The sequence below is a fragment of the Balaenoptera ricei genome, chromosome 6, assembly GCF_028023285.1.
Source record: "Balaenoptera ricei isolate mBalRic1 chromosome 6, mBalRic1.hap2, whole genome shotgun sequence".
Taxonomy (NCBI): Eukaryota; Metazoa; Chordata; class Mammalia; order Artiodactyla; family Balaenopteridae; genus Balaenoptera; species Balaenoptera ricei.
Genome location: NC_082644.1, coordinates 91,007,157 through 91,026,504, shown reverse-complemented (window position 1 = coordinate 91,026,504; position 19,348 = coordinate 91,007,157). Strand labels below are relative to the sequence as shown.

The window sequence follows — 19,348 nt, the reverse complement described above, 5'->3', positions numbered from 1 at the left end:
GTGCCTATGTAAACTACAGGAAATATTAAAACGATGATAATCATGTTTGTTCTTGAGGAGCTCATGGTGTAGAGATAGACTACACTGTCTTTTCTCTGAAATTATTGGAAGTCACTCTTATATTTCCACTGTATATTTTTATGTACTGTTGGTGTACAAGTAAAATACTACAGAAATTAATTTCTTGCAGTATTGAAGTGTTTTTCTTCCTTATGTCAACTGAGTTTTGATAATTGCTGGCATCCAGGTCTCTATCTTCAGAGTAGCTGCCTTTAATAATCTTAGCAGTCATTTGTAAGAGGGAAGGGTTCTGGCTAACTTAGGGTTATGCTGCCTCTACAGAATATTCTAGGAAAGCAACCAGGTGTCAGGTATTTTGCTTCTCCACCACACCTCAGAACTGTCATCAGGTTCATGGTTAATGGCTCTGTGGCAGCCCTGCCTTTGAGAATCTGAGTTAAGGGCATCTGAAACGGGGAAAGCAAGATTTCACACTTAACTCTTGTCTTTGGTACACAGTAGCTATATTTCATTGATTATTAAGCAAATAATTAAAGGGCAATTACCATTCATCTAATACTCTTAAAATATTATAACTATAAAATATACTGATGTAAAAATGTTTTATTCTTTCCCTTGTAGGAAGTCCAAGATGTAGCAAGCAGTCCACCTGAGAGCTCCTTCCAGAAACTAGCACCCAGTGAATATAGGTATACTTTATTGAGGGATCGAGATGAGCTCTAAAAACTTGGAAAAACAATTTGCAAGCCTTTCAAACAGCAGCATCAACTTACATGGTGGAAATAGTAAACCTATATTTTCATAATTCTATGTGTATTTTTATTTTGAATAAACTGAAAGAAGTTCTGGGTTTTTAATTTTTTTTTCTCCCTGACTCAAAATGTATTGTCATTTAATGTAGCCTCTTTTAAAAAATCTGCTAGGGTTAAAAAATAAATAAAAATCAGAGGCCTATCTTTACTTTAAATCTGAGGTCTATCTTTGCTTTAAATCTGTCTTGTAAAATTTTTCTAAATCAAGTGAAAGGTGACATTGCCAGAAATATACCATTAACTTGCACTACTAGGTTAGGGAGGACTTAGGGATGTTTCTTGTGTAGTATGTGCTTTTCTTTCTTTTCTTTATATATGATCACCTCTGTTGGTATTTTAGTTATCACATTTCTCAAAGCTAAGGGGGTACGTATTCTGGATACTTGGGGGGGGGGGAATAAATTAAAATTTTCACACTGTGTACTGTGTTTTACTGATTGGTTGGATATAGCTTATGAAAATTCCATAGTGGGTTTTTTTTGGATTCTTAATGTGTAACTTAAACATACTATGAAGAGGAGGAGAGCCATAAGCCAGAACATTTGGCAGGAATTGTCCTTATGAATTAAGAAAAAGAAAATGAAAAGTGTTATTAAATTTCTATGTGTTTGTCTAACAAAGTGTCATATGGATGGCATTTAAAACTTTGAATTATACCTAAATCTGGGAAAAGGAGATACTAGTGGAACAGATTACCAATATTGAACTAGATGTCTTTTAAGGCTCCTCCTATCATGATACTTAAATTTCCAAAGAGAAAAACCAACAGAGAAAATGTATTTCAGTAATTCTAACCTTCTTCTATCTTGTAGTCTTGTTCTAGTTGTATAGATCAAAAATGAAGACAATAAGGCACATAGGCTGTTTTGTTTTTTCCATTGTAAAATTGTTAGAGAACCCTACGCCCTATAGATTCCCTGATCTCCTAGGCCTGCGGTGTAGTCAAATGGGTCCCTGTGCCAGGCCTCAATACTGCCAGGGAACAAAACCAGAGGGAGAGGACCCTCAATGTCATATCAGGAAGCCCAATGCCAGAGGACAGGTTCAAAATTGGCTTTCCTCTGGGCCTGGGTTGGTGCTATAGGCCAAGAGTCATTTTATACTTGGAGTCTAAGTCAATCCCAGTTTGGGGAAAGATTATTTTTAAGCTTAAAAGGCTGACATGTGCCATTATATGTAGTATGTAATATATGTAACATCTTCCAATTCTTTTAAAATAAATATTTATAATAAATATTTAATGATTGTTATTTTTAAAAATCAGCCTAAAATTCTTAGTTATGCATGACTTACCCATCATTTCATTTAGAATAATAAATGAACACTTAACAAGGTAGTAAAGGGCATGTTTAGTAGAAAATGCTAGAAAAGCAGGACAGAGCTTCCTAAAGGTTGGGCCTTAGTTTTCTGTTCTCTTCATTGCTTTTAATCATTAACTTTGAAATCAGAGCTACAGTCTTCAGGTCAGAAGATGGACCAAATGTGAGGTGGTCAGAATGAAAAGTTACAAACATTAAACTAGCACACAAAACCAAAAGCAGCACCTGCAGTTGACTGGAATAAATTTGTAATCCTGTAATTGGCTTTTAAAAAATAGTAAACAAAAGATAACACTTAAGAATTGGGTTGCACAGAATGGTTTGAGAGTAGTTATTATGATAAAGGCCTCAAGGAGCACATGTTCAACGTGATCTAAGATAACTGAGTGGCTGTTAAAAAAGTGAGTGGATCTGAGACTTTATTTAGCATTCATGCATATGGGGACTTAAGCTCTAGCCCTGCCACTATCACTGTCTTCTCTAGAGTGTGAAGCCACTGAGGACAAGGATACTGAATTGTATGCCTGTATCTCCAGTGTCTAGCATTTCTGGACACTTAGTAGTCATCATCATATGTTTATTTAATGAATGAGATATGCAGCGACCTTGGGTAATTTTGTATCCCTGAAAGGCTCAGCACTCACGAGGACTTGGTGCCCAATTTTATAGAAAGTTAACAAGCTCAAGTGCGAAACAGCAAAATGCATTAGATAAAATAAGTTCTTGCCACAGGGCTAGTGCAGGGTCGGGGTGGGGAGAAGGCCTGTGGCTAGGGCAGTGAGAAAGAAAGTTGGAGCTGATTGTGCAGGGCCTTGTATGCCAAGTTAAGGAAGGGGTTTTTACTGTATCTTATAGCCAGTAGAGATCCAGCAACAAATTTAAATATGCAAGTATGTTCATATTTAAGTTTGAGAAAGAACACTGTAGCAGGTCTAGGTTATGATTAAATTGAGTCCAGTAGAGGAGAGAGAACGGCCAGAACTAAGACAGTGACAGTAGAGATGGAGAGGAACAAATACAAGAGATTCCACAGGGATTTGTCATCAGCTGGATGTAAAGAGAGAACTTCCAGGAATCTAGAACTCACAATTTAGACTTCTTCCCCTCTGAACCATGCACGAATCAGACAATATTAAAGGTGGAAGTCTTCTTATTTTGTCCAATCTACTCCAGGCCTCAGGCTCCTTAGCTGTGAAGAGAAGGGATGCTAGACTAGACTGAAGAACACAGTCGAGTTGCAAAACCAAAATTAGACTGCTCGTCAGCCCACTACCTTTTCCAGTTTTTCAAAAAGTGTTACAATAGTGAGGGGGACCATAAAAGGATGAAAACTTACTTTAGATGAAATTCTGAACCTTTTTTTTTTTTAAGTTAAATGGACCTAGAGAGGAAGACAGAGAATGGGCATCTAGAGCATCTCATGGAGAGCTCTTTGATGAAGTCAATTTGTCAAGATCACATATAAAAGAAGGAAAAACTGGCATGATAAAGCCTAAAAAGAGCAAAGTGAAATATAAAAAACAGTGTTTGAAATTTTAAAGCTCAGAGTGAGCTTAAAATTGCAGAAAATGCTGAAGTTGCCAAAAAAGAATTAAAAACCTGAATCGGCAAAAAGAATAGAAAAGGAGTATACTGTAATAACAATCTGGAAAAGCAGAATAATTCAATTTTTTTTCTCTGACAAGGAGATCTAGTCTGCCTGGACAAAAATAAAATGACATAAGCAAAACTGCAAAAATGAGAAGTAAAAATCTTGTCACCTTGAATAGTTTTAGGATTCTCAGGCCCAAAATTCAGTATCGCAGAGAGCTGCTGGATGCTGCAAATGCTCTGTTAGCAACTGTTGGGAATTTCTGAGACACCGTGGAGATTATAAAGTAACAGACTAGAAATGGACAAACAGTATTCCAGTTTTCAAAATCATTACAGTTAAAGGGCTTTTTCTATTTTCTAAATAAAATATGAACCAAACTGAAATGTTAGTAGTCTATATTTGGGGGAATGATTTAAATAACTGTAAAGAATAATCAGTTTTTAAGCCCAATATTTAAAGACCCTGAAGACAATAAGTTGTTTTAGGACTTAAATTGTTTTATGCTGATTATAACTGTTTTATGTGTTCATTAAAACAGGTTGGATAGGACTGCTGCTTGGCAACTGTTTTTTAGCCGTGTTTGAATTTTTGTATGTATTTCCAAGTAATAAAACTATATTTATAAAATATTTCTATATTTGAGACTTTTTACTAATTCAATTTGTCATGAATATCATGAACATTTTATTCAGAATCCAGATGACCAGAGTCACAAGATTTTCCAGTTTTAAAGTTATTTTTTAGATTATTTAATAGTACCTGACTCAGAATGGGAAGCTATATGAATCCATGTGCTGATAACTCAAACCTAGCCTTTAGGGCTTCCCTGGTGGCACAGTGGTTGAGAATCTGCCTGCCAATGCAGGGGACACGGGTTCGAGCCCTGGTCTGGGAAGATCCCACATGCCACGGAGCAACTAAGCCCGTGTGCCACAACTACTGAGCCTGCGCGTCTGGAGCCTGTGCTCCACAAGAGAGGCCGCGATAGTGAGTGGCCCCCGCTTGCCACAACTAGAGAAAGCCCTCGCACAGAAACGAAGACCCAACACAGCCATAAATTAAATAAATAAAAATAAAAAAAAATAAATAAATAAACAGGAGCTGTTGTTTTAAAAAAAAAAAAAACAAAAACCTAGCCTTTAGCTGAAGCGTCAAAGGTCCCTCTTGCAGAGCACACTAGGGAAGGGCTGGCCTGCCCTTAGAGAATAGGTTTTGGAGTCACTGGAAGAGGAAAAGTGCAGCTTACAAATTGCTTCTCTAAAATGCTCCCTTTATTCCCTCTCCCCTACCTTGCCTAGTAAATTCCTTCTGTCCATCCTTCAATGCCCAGGATGAATTATCACCACTTGTGGTCCCACAGCCCTTTATTTATATGTTTTAGAATACCCAGTCTAATAGAAAATTGGAAGTGTATGTATCCCTTTTCCTTATCACCATGTGAATGCTCTGGAAGCAGGAACTGCTCCATCTTTGTATTCCCAGCAACCTAGAGCACTGTGAGTGATTAATAAGTCTCTGATGGAAAGAAAAAAAGCCAAATTACATAATAAATAAATGAACAAATGAATGAATAAGGGACAAGAAAGCATCACCATAACTGGAATGGACTTGGTCATCTGTGAATCCCAATTATCTGATATCTAGTCACATTTAATCCTACACCCTAAATTGATTATGGGGTCTTAAGAGTTTTAGTCTAGAATAGATTAAAATCTTACACCAACCCAGAGATGCGTAACTTTCAGAATGACACTGGAGTGCTCTTTTGGGCAGTGCAGAGTCCTGCAGAAGTGCTGGAAACTTTCCCATGAACACTACACATTTTCTGTGAGGTAGATTTGACCCCTAGCTTACTCACTCAGCCTTGTGGAAGGACAGACTAGAGTGAGTTGACAGAATACCACATGTGGTTTACAAAACACCATACATTTACCATTCGGCAAGCATTAATCTACTGTTGCCAGGCTAAGGATACAACAGTGAACAAGACTGCCCCTACTGTCACAGAGCTCAAAGTTGAGCGAAGGAGCAAAATAGACGGGTAAAAAGATTATAATAGAATGTTGTAGGTGCTGTGCTGTGAGTTAACCACAGGCGCCTGGAGGTGTGTGTGCAGCTGGGGGGCCAAGAGAGCCTTCCCACAAGAAGTGGTTTTCTTGCCTAGGAATAGAAAGAGCTATGCTTTCCTAAACTTCTCCCCTCCAGGAGAATTACATTAATAGAGGCTGTTTTCATTCTCTGTTAGTATCTTACTTTAATAGCAAAGTATTGCTAGGCATTGCTGTCCTGTTGTTTCTTTCCCAACTCGGCCACTCAGCTAAAAGATCACATACTTGCCTATCTGTGCTGTCTCTCATGTGTTTTACTTACTGGGATGAATGCCAGGGAGGAAGCTGTATGCCCACTCTCATGATGCCATGTGTAAACTTGCCTAGGGAAGATCAGATCAGTCTTGGAAGCCTGATACTATGATTGTTTTCTTGCCCTAACCATTGCCCAAGCAGAGGAATAGAGCGGGGCATCCCTGGCTATGCACATAGTGAGGGAAAAAAACAAGGCCTCTCTTCTGACTTAGCAGTTCTTCATAATTCTTCATGTCTTCACTAAATAGTCCACTTTAGTCCACTTAAAAATTTTCTAGGATTAGAAGGTAAAGTCCCACTCTCTGGCTTCTGGAATGCAACTTCATCCCTTAAATTTTAGACGTTTGCCCAAGCTCAGTGTTCTGGCACCTTCTCTGTTTTCTGGTTCCTCGAAGATTGCTGGTAGTACTTCACGATCACATCTACAAGTTCCCACGAATCTTAGGATGTTTTTTTTCTCTGAGCCTAGAAACTATAAATTCTTTTAAAACACAGATGCTTTTTTTTTTTTTTTTTTGGCAACCCCACACTTACTTCCACTGCCTGTGTAACTAGGGTGACCATGTAATTTTTTTCATCCAAACCAGGACATCTGAGAGTGAAAGGGATCATTAAGTAATAATTTGACCAGGACAAGAGATGTAAATCAAGACTGTCCCAGACAAGATGGGATGTATCATCACCCTGTTCCTAACCAGATCTTATACATTTTTATGTTTGGGTAGCATTCTTTTTTTTTTTTTTTTTTTTTTTTTTTAATTTATTTATTTATGGCTGTGTTGGGTCTTCATTTCTGTGCGAGGGCTCTCTCTAGTTGTGGCAAGCGGGGGCCACTCTTCATCGCGGTGCGCTGGCCTCTCACTGTCGCGGCCTCTCTTGTTGCGGAGCACAGGCTCCAGACGCGCAGGCTCAGTAATTGTGGCTCACGGGCCCAGTTGCTCTGTGGCATGTGGGATCTTCCCAGACCAGGGCTCGAACCTGTGTCCCCTGCATTGGCAGGCAGATTCTCAACCACTGCGCCACCAGGGAAGCCCGGGTAGCATTCTTAATAGGGATAAAAAAGATTTACTTTCCACCAAGCATCTGTCACCATTATACCACCATCTTAATAACTAAGCCTATCAAAAAATGTAAGAATACTTGCTATTTTTTTTATCAAGTCTCCACTCATTTTAGGTGTCTCCCTAACACTATTCTTGTAGGTACATAATTTTTCATTAATGTGCCTTTTGTTTAAACTTTGGGGAAAAATAATAGTAATAGTTACAACAGTAACAGTAGCAACTAACATTTGTACAGTTAGTAATGAGCCAGGCTCCATTTAGGCACTTAACATGTATAAATTTTTAAATCTTCATGACTACCCTGTAAGATGGGTAAGGTACCAATGGGGAGGTGGGGATGCAAGGAGGGGAACACTAAGGAAGCCCTGAGTTGTTGGCCCCCATCCTCACCCAGATAGGAGGCAGCAATCTGTTATGAAAAATAAAACCTAGAAAGGAAAGAAAGGGAACTAAAACCTATGGACTAATTCTATGGAGAATTAGTTAAGTGACGAGCACTTTATTCCTTTTCATTCCTGTTAATTCACTGAGAGGCTGTTTGGTGGAATAAGTACATGAATCTGAGTATTAGAAAACAGTTCAAATCCTGTCAAATGCCTACCTCTTAACTTGAACCTTGCCCTTGCCTAATTCCAATCTTTGTTTGCCTGAGAAACCATTTAAATTCCTGCCACTATTCTGTTTCAATACTAGACCATCAGATTATAAAGCCTTCTTGGGTCCCTACTATTCCGAGCCCACTCATCTTATGGTAAGACAGAAAATAACCCAATTTTCCCACATCATTTCTTCAGTGATTCATATCCTCTCTCTTCCAAGTCATGACTTTTAATTGGAAAAAGAGATTGAAATATCTTTACCTCCAAATTCTGAAATTTTCAATTCATGACTTCCAAGTCTTAGAGATGTTATCCAGATTTCTTCTTTTGCTTCATTCATTCCTATGTTAATATACAAAAGTGAGGACTGAGCAAAGGTTTGACACGTCTTAGAAAACTTTTTAACATTTCAGTACGTATCCCTGAAAACAGCAGAACACACATGCCATGACCTTCTCATTCACCATCAGGGAGTCACTAATAGGGTGTAGTTTCTTTTCCCCTTCTCATCACTGCACTCTGTGTTATAAAATACTCTTAAGAAGCAGATGATAGGTCCCTACCCTGTAAGAAGCTTACATTCTAGTTATGGAGATCACACTAGCACAAATGAAAGAATTTTATACCTATGAAGTTGTAAAACATTGCAGAATTAGCCCCAAGTGAAAATGGAAGCCACTGAATTGCAGTTGTCAAGAAATATTCATAGAGAGATGGAAAACTGGACCATGAAGGTCTTGGACACTAAAAGGCAAAAGTAAATTTCATGACTATTTTCTCAGTGGGTTTTCAATAAATATTTATGGAATGAATAACAGGATAGGAAGAAAGCAGGCATTCAATGTCAAGCAGGGGATCTTACAGCAGAGGCAAGAAAGCACAAATCATTTCTTACATGTGGGAAAGAAAAGCAAATATGCCAAATATACCAAGAGTCCAGGCAAATGTGAGGTTTATTACTAACTTCTCTGGCAATGAAGGCAAAACGAAGAACTCAGAGGCTTATAACAGTCTTATCTGACACAAAGCAATACATTAATCCCTTTAAACACAGAATTTATTAAATATATACAAAAATATATACATATTAAATAATATACACATACACGTATGAAAACTACCCTAGCCTGTATTTTCATCTAACCAGCTTCATCACTCACATTCAATTCGTTTTCTCTAAGCACACTAAAACATGAATATTCGTTCATGTTTTGAACCCTTTGTACGAGCAATTCCTCTGCCACTTGAAAGCTCACAAACCTGGTCTTCAGTCAGGCAGATTCTTCTTTATAGAGTACTGTTCAAATACCACATGTTCCACAAAGCCTTCCCCTTCTTTTCCAGGCAGAAACAGTCACTCCATTATCTGTGTCCTCATATTACTTTGCTCTCCTTTTAGGGTACTTACCATGTTTTACTGTGATTTACTTGCTTTGAGTATCTGAATTCATTAGCCTGAATGGTTTACATGGGTAGATCTGAGAGGCCTAGTATTTTTCTACGTATGGCACTGACACTCAACATACAACAGGCATACAGTTAAACGTTTGTTGAATGAGTGAATTTATTGCATGTTTCCTCATATAAGCACCACTCAGCAACATAATAAGCGAATTCAGTAAGCTTTACAGAATTTGTAGAAATTCTCACCATTGGGCCTTTTTTTGTGCTGAACCTTGCTAACACCAACGGTTTTAACAATAAAATGGAAAGCATCTTTAGGGGGTTAATAAAAGAAACCCTCGTAAACATCTTTTTTAGTGATTAACCTTAATAAAAGACAATCTCAAGTACTTGAGAAATGTATGGATAACACATATGTACTCAAGTAATTTCCTCAAATATTTATTAGTCAAGTTTCTCACAGGAGCTGGCAATGGTCCATTCAAGTCTGGAGTATCTATGCTGCTAAATTAAAATCTTCATGCTTTGGCTATCCTATGTACAGGTGACAAGACTGACATTGTTTTGGAGGTTAAGAAATTGAATGTAATTTCCTCTGAGGGGACAAAAGATTTCTTCTCCTTAGGAAACAACTTCTAGACTTGTTCAAGAGCTTAAACAAAACTCAGTTGACTAGTTTTGTAAAATGTAGTATTACAGAAATTTCTTTAGTCTGGAAAAAAACGTAAACATAGTTTATTACTAGTTTGTACCTTCACCATAGAAAAAGCTTAAAATCATTCTTGTGGAATGTCTGATTTTCAGTGGCATTGTCAGATGGTTGAGCAGTGAGTCTGAAGAGACAAAGCTGGGGCCATTATATATGGAAGGCTGAACTTTATCAGGTATTCAACAGGATCTGCTGAAAATATTTCAGCAGAAAAATGAAAGACAGTTCTTGTGGCAATGATGTGAGGAATGGCCTAAAGCGGGGGAAGATGAGGTAGGGGATGTGAGGTAATAAAGTCTTTTACTAGAGTGATGGTTATGAATATATTTAAGAAATGAATGCAACTAATATTCAGACAATTAACAAGACCCAGTAAGAGGCTAGATATAAAGAATGGAGAATCCCTGGCTAGAATGGGAGAAAGCAGCCACGCCTGAGTAAAAGCTTACTATAAGAGACAAAGCCACAAGTAAAACTCTTATCTCCTGATTCCCCATCCAGTTCTCTTTCCACTATAGCTGTTGACTGATTTGGAATGTTAAAGCTGGTCTGAAAGACCACAAGCTTCAGCAGGCAACCTGATATGGCGTAACAAACTCAGTTAAATTACTTTGTGGGTTTTTTTTTCTTAGACCATGGTTACAATTCTAGCTTTTGTGCTAACTAGCTGTAATCTTAGGCAAATCATTTGCCTTTAACACCTTTTAAGTTTTTATATGAATTTATTTCTTTTGTTAATATTGCATAGACGTTTTTCTTGTCTCCCACAATAAATAATTTCTTTGAGGGCTGTAACATGGACTATATGTGGATCTTTTACCATTGATTGTTTACAATACCCAAGAAGTGTCTCTGTAAAAGGGTGTCAAATGAATATAAATAGTTGAGAACATCTTGTTAGAAACAACATGAAATGTTAATAAAAACACAAACAGAACCTGAACTGTTCACATTAATTTAGGCTAGGGGGGAAGCTTCCCTACCTTTTATTAGGCCTCTGACTACTTAAGAAGAGTTTCTAGCATTCATAAGTACCTGATAGCCACCGCCATGTTATACTTTATTATGAGAAGAAAATGTCCCATTTCACAGGAGAACCATTTCCCCATGCTTTTCTTCATCCTTCCTCCCAAAGATTTCATGTGGCAGCAACGAAGGGCAAGGGGGACCCTGAAAATGACTTTTCCGTTTTTAACACAAAGAATGGCTTGGTTTGGCTTCTGTGACATTCACTGGAGAAAAATGTTATACATTTTATGTACAGCTTCTTGTGATTGATAGATAACACCAGTATTCAGTCCTTACTCCTGTGCAAACTACTTTAGGGCACTTACGGGCAGGCAGGCAGCCCACAGAGGAAGGTTTTTGGATTCGCAGAACTCTCCCTATACAGCACTCGGCTTCAGTATAACCTGAAAGTTCTTGCTCCAGGAACTCTGGCCAGCACACCCCTTTTCTGGGGCTTCTTAGGTTACTGGCTCCAGCTTAGGTGGGTAGGAGAGCTAAATCAGCAGAAGAAAAGCAAAACTGAGGAAGGAAGAGAGAAGAGGTCATAAGGACAAGGGAGCATAGTCTGCGACTGATAAACACTGAGATGGCTTTTTTTTAATGTGATTTGTAAAATGTCTTTAGAGGCAATTCCAAAAGAGTTTCAAAAATATTCTAAGTACTACTAGCATCACTACAGTAAGTGCATGGCCTCCCAAGGGTACCATTTTAAAGGATAATCATTTGATTCTATGAGTTACGATTGTTTTAAAAAATATTAAAAGTTTATTTTAAAATTCAATATAAAAAGCACTGCTTAAGTGATGGCTATGACTCACAAATATAAGGAAATTTGTAGGATGTGTGGGTGGGATGGAAACACTATTTATAGTCTAAGGACCAAATTCAGCACTACGTACTTCTGCATTGGCCACCATTAAAAACTTCGAGGCTGCTGGCCATTTGGTGAGGAAACAGAAGATTTTAAGAAAAGTGCAAATGAATGGCACGTGTAATTTCAAAGCAAGCCTGCCTTACAGAATATATGGGTGTTTGGGTGAAGCACAGTGAATAGCCCATCTCAATTTTAATATACAGAAGCAACACAGTATGAGAGTAACAGAAGTTTTTGTAGTTCAACAGACCTAGTTTACATCCTGGCTTCACCCTTTTGTAGTTGAATAACCCTCTGCAAATTATTTACCTTCTCTGAGACCCAGTTTCCTTACCTGTAAAATGCCTAGTTAAGTGCCTGGCAAACAGAAAATACTCCATAAATATCAGTTCCTCTATAAGGGTGGTTTTTTTTTTTCAAACTAAGGGTCAAAAACCCCTTTGGTAGATTATGAAATCAATTTAGTAGGTTACAACTAGAATATTTAAAAAACTGAAACAATAAAAAACATCAGAGTACACTGCACATAATGGCAAGTATTGTTCCATAATGCACATGCTGAGTTTTGATATAAATGCATTTTTTACTGTGGATTACAACCAAAAAGTTTCAAAGCCTCTGCTCTACAGAGAAATTCTCAGATTATTTTATTAAAAAGGCTTTAGGAATGCTGCCTTGATCCAAATGAGACCCTGTAAATTTTAAGAACTTAAAGTGTTCCTTACCTTCTAACTTGTTGCAGTAAAAATAAGACATGAATCATAGAGAAGATGAATTTAATCTGATACAGTAGGGCATTAAATTCAATTTTAAGATTGGTTTCTGTGTTATATTGACTAATTTGTACTTCTAAACACTTTATAGTTTATAGGTATATCATTTATAGTTGATTAAGCACATCTAGAATTTCTACAAGAAGTTGGCTATTAGGTTCTATTATGGGGAAATTAGATACAATTTCTAAATAATTTTAAATTATAAAACTTTTTAAAAGGATTGTAACTTGCCTAAGCATGAAGACTGTTAGAGTAATAGTCAAATCCTGATGAGTAGTAAAAATCAAAGGCCTATATGAGCACATACAGTGATGTCCCACACTGGCTCAGTAAAAAGGAGAGCTCCCAAAACAAACTGTGAGGGTCAATAACAGGCCTCCTTTCTCCTTCATGTCTTGAGGTAAAACCAGCCTGACAGTATAATGAGTCCCTAGTGCTGTTAAGATGGTGAGCTAGCCAATTTTAGGTTGGCAGAATAAGAATTTTAGGTTGGCTGAAGGGTAGAATACTAGAAATGACAGAATTCAACGATACAGCTGAATCTTGATATAACTGTATCTTAAATTTATAATTTTAGCTGACGAGGCCAGATTGGCTATTATTAGAACCCATGGGACTGAAGTTTAGGAATCTTGTTTTATATTAGCGTCCTGGGCAATTCTGATCCTCATTCTGGTTTGAAGGCCCTGTGTTAAAGGGACAGCAAGGATCAGAAAATATAAAAAGGAGTCCAAAAGTATTTATCCCAACCTGTAAGGCTGGAATAAATATCACATATCAAATACTGGATCAGAATCTGACACTTACTCAAAGTACTTCCTTCTTGGTATTATATTAAAGATATGAGTCAGCAGGTAGCAATACTTGATGTTTTCCAGTTATTTAAGAACAATGAGAAATGGTGTGTTGCCTCATTGGAATTCACTGGTGAGAAGCAAAAAGTATGAAAGAGAAAGGTCTCTTTAGATTAGATATAGAAGTAAAAGGTAGCAATCAATAAAAGTTATTAAGAGTAAACTCAGCAAGAGAGAAGTGATAAACCATTCAACTACTTGATGAATCCATTTGGCTCCTGAGCAGAGAGTTCACATCTTCTGTGGTGTAGGTGCCCTTTCCTCTGTCCTCAGAAAATAAAGAATAAGGCAAAAGGTGGTTCCTTCCTATTTCAAATGAGTTGAGGGTACAGGATGAGGCTGCCTATATAATCTTAAGTTCTTTTTTTCTAAATTTAAAACTTTTCTGCTATTTGAGATAGACAGTGGGTTGGGCTGAGCCATGCTTGCTGTCAATGTCAAGTGTTGAGATTAGCACCACAAATCCTCCACCAGGACTGAGTCTTGGCCAGGCTTTGTCCACCATCAGCCTTGAATGTGAGAAAAGGCAAGCATGAATGCCTTTCTTGGGAAGAAACAGCAGCTGTGCAAAGTGAAGGAATCACAGGAGATGGCAAAGCCTGGGGAAAAGGATGGTAGCAACAGAAGTGAGGTAGAAAGCTAGTTCTTAGCTCCTCCAAGTGCCAGCTTAAGAGACTTAGGGTCAAACACTTCCTGCATGGCAAGTACATGAGTCCCCTGAAATTGTAAGATGCCCCAAGAAATGATCTGGTGTTCCCCCTTGCTTATTTTTTAGCTCAAAGTCTAACAGTGTTGGAAGTATTTGGAAATCGACACCTCTCTCTCACTTTCTTTTTTACCTAGAGGTTACAGTAGAGGATGAACAAAGATGGCAGCCAATACCAAAAAAAAAAAAAAAAAAAACCCAAAAACAACAAAAAAAACCCCAAACATTTGTTATAAAGCAGAAACTGACACACCATTGTAAAGCAATTATACCCTAATAAAGATGTTAAAAAGAAAACAACAAAACAGATTATGAGAGAAGTCTGCATGGGTAGAATTCACCCCATAAGTCAAAGAACTTTTCAAAATTACAAGGGAGGGAAGGCAGAGGGGACTAGATATTTGAGGTGTTAAGAGACAGGCTGACAGAGCAAGCTTAGTGACTGGCTTTATAAGTCTACCACTTGAGACTCTGTGTTCTTTATTTACAGAGAGGCAGAAAAAAAGAGTTCAGAGAAGAAGCCAGGGTCCTAAATTAAGATATCTGAAAGATAAGTTGGGCCTCTCTTTCCATTTTCTTACACTATTTGTTTCCTTCACTTGAAAATATTGTTAGACCAAATTGCAATAGGGCTCACCAAATGGACTCCGTTATGCAGTTTACTCATGCACCTTGCTAGATCCTGATTTCCCTATTTGATACGAAAAGCTGAACTTCCATTCTTTTCTCTGCTAAAATGCCTAAAAAATCTATATTTAGGAGATAAAGAAGCATATTTACAATATGCTTAGCCTTGGAGTCTCCAAGTCAGGGTTATGGAAAAAACTATTCTGAAAACTATCCTTCCGTAACCCAACATGTTCACACATCACAAGTCCTTATCAAAGTTATGGTTGGGTTTTCACATTTCCAGGTAAAAAATCTGTTCCCTGGCAGTCCTTAAACTTTACCTGACAAATATTGTACACCCTCAGTCCAGGCTCCTCAATCTCTAACATCCCCATTAACACCCCGGCAAACAACAAAATACATCCACTTATCACAGTTCAATCCCACTTGAGCATCTACAGCCACTATTTTGATATAATCATGTTCCAAAAGCTGCCTAAGTGTCCAACAGCAGCAAAGGATAGACATGTTGGCGCCAGTAATACTGAAGTTTGGTTTTTAACTGCATTTTTTGTCAGTTTGGCTGGGAAGATTTGGACAGCTGGAAGTGAGCTTCTCCATCATTTTCTGTTTCTTTCTTTGTAACAATTTTCCACCTGTGAAGCCCAACACCCCACCACCAAGTGCAGCTGCAATTCCTGCCACTTTGAAGCCTGCAAGGAGGCCAATCGGACCCCCCACCACTCCTCCGATGAGTGCACCTGCCACAGGCAGAGCTGCCAGCTTGTATTTTGCAGCCTGTAAAAAAAAAAAAAAAAAAATTCAATTTAGAAATTGAGTTGAGAATATCTCCCTGTGGTGATGTGCATTTTCCTCTCATTATTCCTGGCAATGCCTCTTTAACTCGTGGTACATAATTAACCTTAGAGATTGTTCTGGGGTCAGGGGAGGGGAGAAAATATTCCACAGGTACTACAATTGCTCCAGATCTCAGAACTTGGAGAAATGAGCTACAAAGAGTAGACTGCTACAAATTGATTTTACTTGCAAAACAATCAATCCACTAACTATCTAGCTGGCTTATTTAAACAGTTTCAGCAGCCACAGATACTCCCAAAGCTTTTAAATTGCAGAGATTATTTCGTGCGAATACCTGGGGTTAAAAGCAACATTCTATGGGAAACAAATGGACCCACTCCATGTGTGCTGTCACGTCCTTACAATTTTGCCCCTATTGGATTCTGGAAACCCTCTCTATGCCTCTCCCTGAACTCTTGCAAATATCCCCTTGTAACACCAAATGCCTTAAAGTAGGGCTTCAGTTTATTCTCTCGTTGAAAAAATTTCTCTCCCAACAGAATGAATCTTAGAGCAGAATATTACAAGAGCCATTGATTTCTCACACTACCTATGTGTCATTTCTTCCTTATTTTCTTAATTGCTGGTTCCCTCAACATTAAAGAGAGCAGATCAATTGGGTTAATACTAGGGATTCCTGAGAGCCAGAGTACCATTGATTTGTCAGCAGGAGCAGAATCTTACCTTCCCCAAGTTTTTGGTTCCCTCTTCAACATTCACAGCAGCACTGTTGACATGGTCTTCAACGCTGTCAATCTTCTCCTGCTGAGACTAGATGCAAAGGAATTATGAGTGAGCGTTCCTGCTGGGGAGCAGCAGTCAGCCAATACACACTATTTTAATTCCTGTAATCAGAGCCCTGGGTACTGCAGCCTTGCAGTCTTAATAGCAGTTCATTAATAGCATCTGATAAATGATGTCGAAAGTACAAATTCACTCATATGAAAAAAAGAGGGTGACTTAATTATTAGATAAGAAGAGGGTGGCACCTTTATAGGAGAAAGCATCTCACACTAAAATTCAATCAAACATACAAACATATTATTCTCCAAATGAATCTACTTTCCAGGAGGAAAAATATCTAAATAAGCATTTACATGTCAGGTTGGGTTTTACAGAAAAAAACAAAAACAAAATCAAACCAAAAAGCCTTTCTAACTTACCTTCTTTGAAGATTCAGTTTAAAACAGGCAAATTTCCTTAGGAGTTAAATGCCCTTGATCCAATAAACACAAATTATTATACTTTAGGAATAAGAATATAATATGGCTTGATCTGCCATGAAATTGTTCCACCTGTGATATGCACTAGGGAGTAGTGAATGAATTTACTGTCCCATGTTTTACACCTGTACACTTTAATACATTTTAAAATCGTGACAAGTTAAAAGGTTTCAGATCCAACATATTAATAAAGCATTCTACATAAAAAGGCAACACCTGTGCTGACACAACAGAAACTCATGGAATCTCCGGGTAGAAGGAATGTTTAGGTCATTGAGTGCAATTTTCCCCTCAGCTGTGTGAAGCCTCACTACACTTCTGACAAGTGGCTACTGAATCTCTGCTCAAACACCTCCAGTGACAGGAACTCATTACTTGACACAGGAACACACTTTTATTTATTAAAAAAAATTTTATTTTATTTTATTTATTTATTTTTGGTTGTGTTGGGTCTTTGCTGCTGCGTGTGGGCTTTCTCTAGTTGCGGTGAATGGGGGCTACTCTTCGTTGCGGTGCGAGGGCTTCTTGTCGCAGTGGCTTTTCTTGTTGTGGAGCATGGGCTCTAGGCACGCAGGCTTCAGTAGTTGTGGCGCACGGGCTCAGTAGTTGTGGCTCACGGGCTCTAGAGCACAGGCTCAGTAGCTGTGGTGCACGGGCTTAGCTGCTCTGTGGCATGTGGGATCTTCCCAAACCAGGGCTCTAACCCGTGTCCCCTGCATTGGCAGATGGATTCTTAACCACTGCGCCACAGGGAAGTCCCACACTCCCATTTTTAAATCAACTTATTTATATGAAATTTACATATGATAATACGCACCCAATTTTTAGGGCATATACTTTGATTAGTTCTGACAAATGTATAAACCCATGTAACCACGATCACATCAATATATACACTATTTAGTTTTTGTTTTTTTTAATTCACAGAAAAAACAAGAGGATCCCTTTTTGATCCCAGCTAAATTTCAACTTCTACAATGACTGTGAAATAATTCAACTTTAATCCTGAAGTATTTGATTGCCCTTATATAACTGACCTCTTCACTTATACTGAAGCGATTATAACTAACACACTGTTCTAATTCCAATCATTTCATTTGAGAACATGAAACCCAAACAACACATCTGATTTTTCTCCACAGTTGCTTCCTATCAGTATCAATGAAATTCTTTCCCTTCTCATATCCTTTTCACTACTGGACCTTTACATGGTATCCCTTCCTTCCCATATTCTCCACTACTATCTTGACATCCCTAACACAATCCCTAAAAAAGTTCTTTATCAGTTTTCCTTCCAACATCTCTGTCAGAGCAAATACAACAGTGGTTCTCATGCATGAGTGTGCACCAGAATCACCTGGAGGACTTCTCAAAACACAGGTTGCTGGGCCCCATCCCCAGAGTTTCTGATTTAGCAGGCTTGGGATGAGGCCTGAGAATTTGCATTTCTAATGAGTTCCCAGGTGATGCTGATGGTGCAACTCCATGATTCTCATACTTTAAAAACCACTAGCATCCATACACCATAGGATTAAGGGCACAACCTTTGGTCAGATGTCCTGTGTACAAATCCCAGCACTATCACCGTGTGCCCTTGGACAAATTACTCGAGCTCTCTAGGTGTCAGTATTCTCATCTGCCAACTGAGGATAATGATACTTACACCTCACAGAGCTGAACTGAGGATAAAATGAGACAGCGTTTGTAGAGTATGAGGGTAAAAATTTGAAAAGTCATTGTATCTTCCCAAGAAAGCTTAACTCCCATCTTTTCTATCTAAAAATATATCAACCTTTTTCCTGTGATGCTTGAAAATATCTGGGGCACTAAAACATTAAATCTCTCCTAGCATTCACTCATTCATTCATTCAATTTTTATTTTCCTCAGACAATAAAACTTCTTTTATGTTGGCTTTCTTTTTCCAACCCAAAGAGGCATCAAGTGCCAGTGCTTGTAATATTCAACTTGTCTTGATTTCTGTCATTATTTCTATTTGGGACACCCCCAACACTTTCAGTTCTTGCCGGAAAGTCTATGCTAGCAGATAAATCACAGGTATAAAATATCAACCTTCATATCTTGACTAGTTGAGGAGTAGAGGGAAAAGCCAACATGTCTCCTTTCTCTCAGCCCCAAAATAATTCTGCCACGATGGGAGAGGCTGCCAGGATTATTGCCATTTCTATACTCCAAGAGTGATTTCAAGACCTCAAGAGACAAAATATTTTTAATGCTTTTTTCTAAAAAGGTTGGATACTGAAGCTCTATGACCTTTTTTCAATAAAGTGAAATTTTAAAAAGTTTTTAATATTTTTTTCCAAGGGCGTGGAGTCAAGATGGCAGCATGGGAGGATGCGGAGTTCGCATCTTCCCACAACTAGGGCACCTGCCGGACGCTGGTGGGGGACCTTGAAGCCCAAGGAGATGGGAGGAACCCCCAAGCGACTGGGTAGGATGTGGGGGGCAGTGAGGGGGGAGGAGAAGTGGAGGCCAGACAGGACCGGTGCCCCTGAGGGGTGGCTGGGTGAGGGGAGGGGTTCTCACGCCTGGAGGG

The 19,348-nt window shown here is 38.5% G+C and overlaps 2 protein-coding genes across 12 annotated transcripts in view; one reads left to right on the top strand and one right to left on the bottom strand.

Moving 5' to 3' along the window:
• The window catches only part of ERP44 (endoplasmic reticulum protein 44), an 88,989-nt gene extending 84,614 nt beyond the window's left edge, over window positions 1–4,375 (top strand). The window contains exon 12 of the mRNA XM_059925169.1: window positions 643–4,375. Within this exon, the coding sequence (XP_059781152.1) occupies window positions 643–744 (102 nt within the window). The 3' untranslated portion in view covers window positions 745–4,375. The remainder of the gene's footprint in view (window positions 1–642) is intronic.
• STX17 (syntaxin 17) overlaps window positions 1–19,348 on the bottom strand; it is a 121,769-nt gene that overhangs the window by 23,622 nt on the left and 78,799 nt on the right. For 8 of the 11 annotated variants that reach the window (XR_009503730.1, XM_059925171.1, XM_059925173.1 and 5 more), the window contains exons 7-10: window positions 16,255–16,341; window positions 15,474–15,510; window positions 8,034–8,114; window positions 3,240–3,341 (exon numbers count right to left, since the gene is read on the bottom strand). Coding sequence is in view for 10 of the 11 variants with exons in the window: in XM_059925171.1 (XP_059781154.1) it covers window positions 3,240–3,341; window positions 8,034–8,114; window positions 15,474–15,510; window positions 16,255–16,341 (307 nt within the window). In the remaining variant the exon portion in view is untranslated. Of the gene's footprint in view, window positions 1–3,239; window positions 3,342–8,033; window positions 8,115–8,453; window positions 11,413–12,526; window positions 15,511–16,254; window positions 16,342–19,348 lie in introns of those variants that run through there. The other 3 variants (XM_059925180.1, XM_059925179.1, XM_059925177.1) reach the window with 3 other exon arrangements.